The 10,494-nt window shown below is 37.3% G+C and overlaps 1 protein-coding gene across 4 annotated transcripts in view; it reads left to right on the top strand.

Annotated features, from left to right (window-relative positions):
• Positions 1 to 475: 475 nt before the first annotated feature.
• Positions 476 to 10,494, top strand: part of LOC102598925 (probable tRNA (guanine(26)-N(2))-dimethyltransferase 1) — a 13,338-nt gene continuing 3,319 nt past the window's right edge. For all 4 annotated transcript variants that reach the window (XM_015303526.1, XM_006363573.2, XM_006363574.2 and 1 more), the window contains exons 1-9: positions 476 to 726; positions 6,967 to 7,257; positions 7,380 to 7,467; positions 7,998 to 8,119; positions 8,345 to 8,484; positions 8,568 to 8,640; positions 9,186 to 9,274; positions 9,378 to 9,483; positions 10,116 to 10,328. In XM_015303526.1, the coding sequence (XP_015159012.1) occupies positions 6,982 to 7,257; positions 7,380 to 7,467; positions 7,998 to 8,119; positions 8,345 to 8,484; positions 8,568 to 8,640; positions 9,186 to 9,274; positions 9,378 to 9,483; positions 10,116 to 10,328 (1,107 nt within the window). In that variant the 5' untranslated portion in view covers positions 476 to 726; positions 6,967 to 6,981. The remainder of the gene's footprint in view (positions 727 to 6,966; positions 7,258 to 7,379; positions 7,468 to 7,997; positions 8,120 to 8,344; positions 8,485 to 8,567; positions 8,641 to 9,185; positions 9,275 to 9,377; positions 9,484 to 10,115; positions 10,329 to 10,494) is intronic.

Below are 10,494 nucleotides of genomic sequence, written 5' to 3'. Positions count from 1 at the left end.
GAAGAAAAGGAGAGCAGAGAAAGAGACAAAAGTAGCGCCGAAAGCGACGACGATTTAGCCAAGAGGTGAGAATCATCGTGGAACGGAAAATCGGAGATGGATTTTGAATTGTTGGGCGATTTTCATGTCGAATTGGGAGCAAGTTGTGGGAATAAGGGTTGTTGTTGTGGGAATGGGTAACATGGCATTGGGTTAATTGGGTTAATCGGGTTATCCTAGAGGGGTCGGGTCATTGGGTTAAAAATAGGGAATATGGTTTTTTTTTAAATTCGGGTAATTTGGGTCAATTTTGGGAATTTCGTCTAATGAGGGTTAGTTTTGGTGAAATTAGTAACGGGAAAGGTAAAATTAACTTCATTTTAACGGCAAGAGTAACGTCAAACAATAAATCAAAGTTGGGGGTATTTTTGACCCTTTTCCCTAAATAATATGAATGAAATTGTGGAAGTAGGGTTTTTGGTTGTTGAAGGCTAGTGGTATCCCTATCAATCAATACAATGAGAAGAATTAAGTAAACCACTCTCTCTCGTCACTGCCCCTTTTGCCACAACAACTGCCTCCGGTCTAGTCACTGCCAATTTGGCACAACATTTGCCTCCGCCATCGCCATTTTAATGGAACACAGTATGTCCAGTGAAGAGGAAATTGGGGATGAAGAGAAGCAGCTGAAAAACACTTCCTTTGATCTCAAAGATTACAAATCAAGTCTTTTACAACAAAACTCAGGTCTTCTTTTTTGCTTTCCATTCAACATTTTAAGTAACATCTCTGCTCGTATTGAAATGTAGGTAATTTTAGATTAAAAAAAAGATTTCGTTATGTGCAAAACTAGGCCTTTTTATTGCTATTTTGGTATCTTCCGATTATCTTACTCTCATCGCCTTGAGTTAAGCTGTAAGATATTGCTCAACTTCAAAGCTTTTCTTTGAATTAAAATGCCTGGCATTGAGTACACTCTGAATTCAAACTGCCAGAATCAGCCAAACAATCACTTTATATAGAACGAGCTTTTGGCTAAAATCATCCCTCAACTATGACTCAATAAACATACTCTGGTACCGTGAAGTATTATAGAAGAGAAGAAATTTGGAAAATATTGTTCTTGAGAGTCACCACAAAAAATTGATGAAAAAAAATGATAGTTGGGGCTAAATTAGTTTACTAGAAAATGGTAGTTGTGGCCTAGTGGTCAATGATGTGGTTGAGAACCCTGAGGTCTCATGTTCAAAACTCAGTGGAGACAAAGGAGTTACATGGTACCTGCTGCTAGTGGGAGGTGAGAAGTATCTCGTGGAATTAGTTGAGGTGCGCGTAAACTGGCCCGGACACTACGGTCATCAAAAAAGAAAAGTAAAAAAAGAAAAGAAAAAAGCATGATATTGGACAATCGCCGGAGATGGAGGGTGTTCCCGGACGGCCAATGGAAAGAAGAAGTAACACTATAATTATGAAGGAAATAAATCTTTGGCTGGGAAGTGGTGACATAAGGCTTGATATACACCGGTTGACAAAAGTTTCTTATCTTTACCAAGATCACAGAGGCTCTGATTCCATGTGAAAAATGAGAGAAAACAAGAAAGTAGGATCAACATTGATTGAAAAGAGGAGCGGCATTGGACACTCGAAAGAAGAGTAGCACCTATCATTGACAACAAGAAAAAAGGAAGAAGAAGCCGTTCACCTGGTAGGCAGTGTAAGTTCTCTGGGTTAGTAGGTAGAAGCTATTTGAGTCTATACCAATATTATGTTGTGTAAGAAATAAAGAGAAGAAGATATGTTTTGAAGAATTGATCATTGAGATAAACGAGAAGAAGATATGTTTTGCAGTATTGATCATTGACATTACAGTATAGGGTCTATATATAGAAGTCTTAATCCAGTACAATAAGGTAAGCAATTATTCTCCTACTATTAAGTAGAGGATATGCTAACATACTGTTTCTACAATACTCTGCTAGTCAAATATAATGATTGACATGTTCCACAGTTACCAAAAATAAAATAAAATGCAATGATTCACACATAACTTCACTTTAACATAGATAATCCAAGACCGACATAATTGTGATTTGTTATATTCTTGGCACAAAATTAAATGCAATAAGAATCATCTTGTGGTAACATATTATGAAGCATAAAATATAGCATACTGTAGCATCTGGGTGTGAGGAACATCTTATAGATCTCTATACTGTAACATATTCTGGGTCTTTATACTTAGTTCTTCTTGGGTATGTATACATTAACTTATTTTGGATCTTTATACTTTAACTGTTTCTTTAGTCTCTAGGTGTAGTATTCAAATATACTATAGCCACACTGGGGGGTTTGTGCAATGCACAATATCAAACATATTGTGGCCTTTCTGGGGCCACGTGACTTCACATGATATTATGTTTACTATGGCCACTCTGGGCCTCATGACTTTGCACGACATTAAATATGTTGTGGAACTATGGGGGCCTCGTGACTTTACACGACATCAAATATACTGTGGCCACTCTGGAGCCTCGTGACTTGACACGATATCAAATACACTATAGTCACTCTAGGGGTCTGTCTTTGCTACCATTTATAGGCAAATATCATATGCATACAAAGTTGAAATTCAGATGGCACTCATGGCCCATACTCATTTGTATCATATCAGATTCTTAAGTTGTTTCAGTCATAATCTTCTTTGTACATAGCATCATGGCATGAAAGTATAAACCACATAAGACATTTAAGAGAGGCATCATTATTTCATCAATTAGCTAATCAATGGGGGCCTAGAAGACAATCTAATGCATAACCACACTTAGGCTTCACCTTTCACATTATGGAAGGCGCTCTTAAAATTAGGCATGCTTGTCAATCAATAAAATTACATCTTTTGTTATGTTTATCATACTTTGTAAGTGATTCACTTGACATTCATGACACAAACATCTCAAGTAGAAGAACCGTGGACTTCTCATTCAGAGGGACTATGGACATCTCATTTAGAGGAACCATGGACATCTCAAATAGAGGAATTATGGACATCTACGTAGAGAGACATAAACATCTCATGTAGAGGAATACTAACATCTCATTTACAAGAATATACATCTGACTTATATGAATACTGACATCTCATTTACAAGAATTATACATCTCCTGTAGAGGAATACTGGCATCGCATTTAGAGGAATATATACATCCACGTATAGGAAAATTGATATCCCATTCAAAAGAATTATACATTTCATGTAGAGGAATACTGACATGTCATTTAGAGAAATATATACATCACATGTAGAGGAGTACTAACATCTCGTTCAGAGTCATTATACATCTCATGCAAAGTAATACTGACATCTCATTTAGAGGAATATCTACATCTCACATAGTTGAACACTATTATCTCAATTAGAGGAACTTATACATCTCATAGCAGAGGAACATGAACATCTCAAATAGAGGAACTTAGACATCTCGTAATAGAGGAACGTGAACGTCTCAAATGGAGGAACTTAAGCATCTCATAATAGAGGAACGTGAACCTCTCAAGTAGAAGGACTAAGACATCTCATAATAGAGGAACATTAACCTCTTAAGTAGAGGAACTTAAACATCTCATAATAGAGGAGAATGAATGTCTCGAATAGAGAAATTATAGACCATATAGAGTGATCATAAAAGCTTGACTCAATAGGAGCGACAATACCGGAATGGTGTGTGTAAGCATGAAGCATATAGCATGGTCACTTATGTTGTTCATCATTTAGGACCTCACAAACTCATATAAGAGAAACATTTAATTGAGAGGTCATGCCATAACAATGGAAAAAGGATTTAGCATTACATAGCTCTATTCCAATCCATCGCGTATTAAGACGATCAAAACACTTCTCGCGGCTTTAATCTATAACAATAATGATAAGGAACTTATGTTAACAACTAAACATATGCTTAAGTCATTTAGGCATTTTGATGAACACTTGACGAGCGTAAAGCTCCAAAGTCCCTTCACAATAGTGTTTTACCACTCTTCTTCTTTCCTAGTGTTGGAGTGGGTAAAAGTCCCACATTGGTTGAGGAATGGATTGATGGTCTCCTTATATGGACTTGGGCAATCCTCCCCTCATGAGCTAGTTTTTGGAGTTGAGTTACGCCTAGGTGCCATATCTTTACAGGTTCATCCTTGTTTGGGCTCCCGGTCCAAGCTCCAGTTGGGCCTGGGTGTGAAAGGGGGTGTTAAAGTGGGTAAAATTCTTACATTGGTTGGGGAATGAACTGGTGGTCTCCTTATATGGACTTTGTTTTTTTTTGAGATAAAGGTAGCTGTGTATTCACAAAAGGCTCATCATCAAATAAATGATGAGCATAGGTCACTTACAATCTCATCAGAGCATATCAAACTACCCTATGGGAGATTACAAATTACCTATAAAGTCAGCAAAAAAGTTCTATATCCCCCATCATATCTTGTTTACACCAAAAGTACAAAAGACTAAGACAATTCATTCTAATTTTCTGGATGTTGTTTCTCATATCCACAAAGCATCTTCCGTTCCTTTCTTTCCATAGGGACCACCAGATGCAGGCTGGGATTTACTCCCTCCAATCTTCATTTGACTCCCTTCTTCCTATCTCCTTCCAGCTATAGAGCAAGTCCTTAGTGGACTTTGGAATTGCCCAGCATATACCAAGAAGACCAAGAAACATGTTCCACAAGCTTGTAGCTACTTTGCAATGAACGAATAAGTGACTATTAACTTCTGCATCTTGATCACACATAAAGCATCTTGAGCATAATTGTTTGCCTTTCTTTTGAAGCACTTCATGTGTTAAGCAGGCCCTTTTGCACACTAACCAAGCAAAACATGAGATCTTCAATGGTATTTTTATCTTCCATATTAACTTCCATGGCCAGTTTCTGATCTGTGTTTGGCCAATATTGTATCTGTAGTAACATGACTTTACTGTAAACACACCTTTGCTTTGCCATCTCCAAATAGGCTTATCAGGTTCAGTGGAGGTAGTGGAGGTGCCTGGGAAAGCGTTGAGGATCTGAAACAGATTAATGACCCTCTCAATTTCCCAATCATTGAAAGCTCTCCTGAATATGAGATTCCAACCCTGAGGGTTCCATAGCTGTGAGATTGTGGCCTTGTTTTGAGTGGCTTGGGCAATCCTCCCCTCATGAGCTAGCTTTTTGAGTTAGGCCAGGTGCCATATCTTTACACCTAGCTCACAACAACACAACAAAACTTTATGAGGCCAACCAAGTACCTCCCGCACCTTACAGCACATAAAACAACCCCTAACCATCTCAAACAAATAGCAAAACTTGGACTTACGACTTCTGATCACCGTCCCGCAAATCCTTACCGTAAAACATACTTTAAAACGCCAATACAGTCCATATACGAGAGTATGAGAAGAACAATACCTTGGTTGATGAAGATAACAACTTCTTTACTTGAATTCTCCCAGGAGAGAGCTTGTTCATAGAGTCCAAGAATGGATTGTGTGAATTTCCTGGCTAGAATGGAAGATTGAGCTAACTTCCAAGTTCAATTACTTGCCTTCGGCTTTGGAGAGTGGAAGGAGGAGAGAATTTGGGAGAAACATCCGCTAAGATCTTCCAAGAACACCCCAAATGAATTCCCAATGTTATAGCTTATAAAACAAACTCTGACTAACTTAAATCTTCAATGCACCACATGCATTTGTCAGTGCATTGCATGCTCCATCGCATGCATTTGGGTGCTGCATAGGTCTATAGTCAAATGCGCATAACCTTTTGTACTGAGGTCAGATTGACGAGCAGTTTGTTTCATTGAAACTAGTCTCAAAAAACTTTAATTTGATAGATAATTCAACACTTGACTCTTTATATCTTGGGAGATATACTTATTTGAAGTTGGACCTTGTGTGAACTCATTCAGAACAATTGTTCGTAGTGTGACTTTCAACTCGAGTTAGTGCTAGATCTCTCTTTAGACCTTAAATCACTTCCAACAAGCTTAGTAAACGTATTATCATGATTATATGATGTGGTGTTAGTCCGTAGCCTCTCTTGGCAGATGAAATCTTTTTGTCAATGTCGCACTTTGGAATCTTGAATCATTTTGAGCCTTATGTCTTGGTCCAACACAATAGTACACTGTATTTCTTGGTCTTTTGGCTTAGATACTACCTTATTCGCCAGAGTTCGATTAGATTTATCAACGCCGAATTAGTCGCACCTTAGCTTAGAGTTATGAGGTGTTACAAATAAACTCGGAGGGAGTGGGATGAGGACAAAGTTTGAAAGCACTCTCATATGAGCAACTTTTTGTACATTGGGAAGTCTCAACTCTCAAGTGAGGGATATAATGTATGGAACATCTATGACATTGAATCACTGATCTTCTGGTGTAACAAGTGTGAGAGAGTAAGAAATTGGGAGAAATAGACATGGAGATGGCAAATCTTACAATCATTTTGTTAGGACACAAACTGGTAAGTGTTGTTTTTGTGGTCAGAAGCAAGAACACCTTGGTTGAGTTTTTATAGTGTTTTTTGGATTCTTTCTAATGATGGTGGTATGGCACTTTTGTGGGCACCTTCACTAATCCACCAGTCAGCTTGCCAATATACAAGCTCAGATGTAGGGAAAACCTGTCTTGTTATGGTTGGAGCAGATGGACTAACGTTGAGTGTGCACCAGGTATTTGAACCTGAGATATCAGGTGGTTACTTCTCCTATACCTATGTCACTCAACCATCTCCTTGGGCATTAAATGATTTTTTTGCGTAAGTTGCGGTATTTATATAGTAATAAAAAACTATGTGTGTAATTGCTTTTCTGTTTTTGTATTTTCTTGATATGCTATTGCATTTTAAGGAAGATTTGTGCTATAACCTTCAAGGGTTGTTGTAGCCACCACAATGGAGCTCATCTTTTTCACTTTGGGTTACCATGATCTGACAGTTAAAATTTATCAACACCAGGTGAACAACAGAGATATGTCTATTGCTGTTTTGAGGACCTTTATACAACAACGCAAGCTAGAGCACAAAGCAATGTTGGCCAGACAAGCTAAGGCTGGCCCTAAGGTACCAGATGAATCAGTTTCTGAAATGGAACCTCCAGCTGATTCTTCCCAGCATAATGGAATGTCCAGTGATGGGTGTAAACTCTTGGAAGAGATGTCCCAAGATGAACAATGTAGTATTTCAGATGTGCAAACCAGAAACCTAAGGCGAAAAGACCTAGAACTAAAGCCAGCACGAGTTCTTGAGGTTTCTTTGTCATTTCATGTTGATTGTTAGTCTTTCTGGTTATTGAATATGTCTTCTGGAAGACTTACACTGTAGAAGTTTGCACTGATTGATCAACATTTGTCTTTCAATTTATTTAACAGGCTCTTTCAGCTTCTGGGTTGAGGGCTTTAAGATATGCACGTGAAGTAGAAGGAATTGGTCAAGTCGTGGCCCTTGACAATGACAAAGGTGATTCCAACTCCGTTTATGTGGTGCAATTAGAATTAGAAAATCTCATTGTGCCCTGCCCACATTCCTTAACCAAAGGAGAGAAAATAAGAGGAAAAGCGAGAAGCAATTGTAGCATGGGATTGAAGAGATTGTGATACAGAAATCTAAAAATGTTTCAATGAATAGTTTCACAATGTCTAGCTTAATTGTGAGCGTCTGATTGGAATACATGTGTATTATGTTTTCAGAAACATGCTTAAATTTCCTCATTTAGTTCTAAATCCTAGAAAAGCTAATCTTGGTGGATACAACAAAGTGGATCCTGTAAAGTTTTAATATTTATGAGAAGATCACTATTTGTGAATTTAGAAGTATTGAAAGCATCTTATGTAGTCATTACATGATAGATCCTTTTAGACTTGTCCGCAAGATGATATGTGTATCAAACTAAAATCTCAAAGAGTTAAAATTTTGAACAGACATAAAGGTTGTTCTATCACCATTTGACTTTGTCATGTTTGTCATTAGAATATTTCTTCTCTGTGCAGTCTATGTTGAATCTTGCAGGAGAAACATAAGATTCAATGGTTCTGTGGCATGCTCAAAGCTGGAATCCCACCTTGCTGATGCTCGAGTTTATATGCTTACCCATCCCAAAGAATTTGATGTGGTAGGATTATACCCTTAACTATCATATTTTAACATTCTTCAATGGAAATGACCTTTTGCAGAGGTGCATCTAGTAATGGCCTATAACAAGTAAAACCTTTGTTGGGTACTGATAAACATGGAAAATTAATGCAGTATAGTTAGTTTCAAGTTTCTTAGTTAGCTTGTCTAATTTATCTTCAGAAATGAACTACCATTCTTATATTTCTGCTTACTGTTGTTGCAGGTTGATCTTGATCCTTATGGATCGCCATCTGTGTTCTTGGATTCTGCTGTTCAATCAGTTGTAGATGGGGGGATATTGATGTGTACTGCTACTGATTTGGCAGTGTTATGCGGGGGAAATGGAGAAGTATGCTATTCCAAGTAAATTCAAATTCTCTTGCTTCTGGAATTATCTAATTTTATTCATCATGGAACATGTCTTACTTGATGTCATGCGCAACTAGATATGGCTCGTATCCATTGAGAGGGAAATATTGCCATGAAATGGCTTTGCGGATCCTTCTTGCCTGCATTGAGGTACGTGCTTTGTGGAAATTTTGTCTGTTATGAAGTTGGATGTCATGATATCTGGTGCCTCTCTGTGATTTCTATCATTATGTATAGTGTTCAAGATAACGTACTGTAGGATGTTGACGTTACTCTAACAGAGAGAGAGGGAACACCTGACACTTGAAAATTTCATGTACTAAATTAGGAGTACTCTCATTTTTAATTCCCTATATTCTACGGAAAAGGGAAAAAAATATCCCTGGACTATCCGAAAAGGTTTAAATATACCATTCATTTATTTGGCTAAAAATACTCCTTTAATTTTTATATCCATTGTTATTTCTGTTTTTTATTTCAGAACCATGCAAATCAGTACAAACCTTTTCAAATAGAGGGGTATTTTTAGCCAAATAGATGTATGAGGGATATATCTAAACCTTTTCCGATAGTCCAGAGGTATTTTTGGCCCTTTTCCGTATATTCTAAAACTGAACAGCAATTTTTGGCCTTCATAATTGTCAATTCATCACATTTAATTTTTATATTCATTGTTGTTTCTATTTTTATTCCAGAGCCATGCAAATCGGTACAAAAGATATATTGTTCCAGTATTATCTGTTCATATGGACTTCTATGTCCGCGTTTTTGTTCGTATCTATAGGTAAGTGTTTCTCCTTTAGACTTAAACTGTTAGCCCAGTCTTGCTTAGGTTATTGTTGTACTCTTCTGATAGTCAAGTTAAAGATTTCAATAATTGTCTATAGTTCAGCAAGTGCTATGAGGAATACTCCTCTGAAGCTCTCATATGTTTATCAGTGTAACGGGTGCGATTCTTTCCATCTTCAGCCAGTCGGGAGGACTATCTCAAAGGTTTGTGTCCTATCCAAATCTCTGTTGTATCTTCATTGTACAACTGGCTCTGCTGGACTGAGCTGCTCATTCTCTCCGAATGGCCTAGATATGTAGGTAATTTAGTGTAAAGAAGTTCCAAAAGATGTTCATAATATTCTTCATTCTTAACTTCTCTGTCCCAATTTATGTGAAGGTGTTTGCTAAGAATGAAAAAAAGACTATTGATACTTGTGGTCTAAAATAAACCAAAGAGATTTGTGTGACTATAGATCATCTCATTAAGATTAAAATGGGAAATTCAAAGTTAATGACAATGATATTGGAAAATGGAAAAACCTATGTAGGCAGTATAATCTGCAACTTCTCTAGTTGGAAATGTTTTAATTCTGCTACCTTCTTGGTTTCTTGGTCTATTGTGGACGATAAGAAATGATTGGTTGTCAGAATGATAGTTCATCTATTTATTGCAAGAAAGATGTAGGAAACCTTTAGACTGTTGTATGTGTGCAGTGTAGAAGGCATCTCCTTTTTCCTTTAGATCATGGGTTCCATTGGTAGAATTTGGTAACAATTAATCCTCACTAAACATTGTTTCAACGCGCATTTAAGTGGATAGCCACATCTTTATTGAATCTTTTCTGCTTTTTTAGAGTAACACCCTCAGATACCACCCTGGATTTGGCCCTGCTATTTCTCAAGATTGCAGTGATTGTGGTAAAAAATTCAATATGGGTGGACCCATATGGTCTGCACCCATCCATGATCAAGAATGGGTAGCTGCCATACTTGCTGATGTGAAATCTATGAAGGAACAGTATCCAGCGTATGATCGAATCTGTGCTATGTTGACAGCAGTTTCAGAGGTGTGGTTAATAGTTGATTTTCTCATTTCTATTTCTGTTCATAACATTTCTATTTCTGTTTTCATAAGCTGGTTTAACTTAAAGCTGATGAAGGAGCTTCTTGTAAACCTTTGGTAAATTGTTTTTAGTTCACTGTGTTTAACATCTTGATAATCAATCATGAACC

This window comes from Solanum tuberosum, unplaced genomic scaffold (genome assembly GCF_000226075.1).
Source record: "Solanum tuberosum cultivar DM 1-3 516 R44 unplaced genomic scaffold, SolTub_3.0 scf00451, whole genome shotgun sequence".
NCBI classification, from domain to species: Eukaryota; Viridiplantae; Streptophyta; class Magnoliopsida; order Solanales; family Solanaceae; genus Solanum; species Solanum tuberosum.
This window is presented reverse-complemented; position numbering and strand designations above follow the sequence as displayed.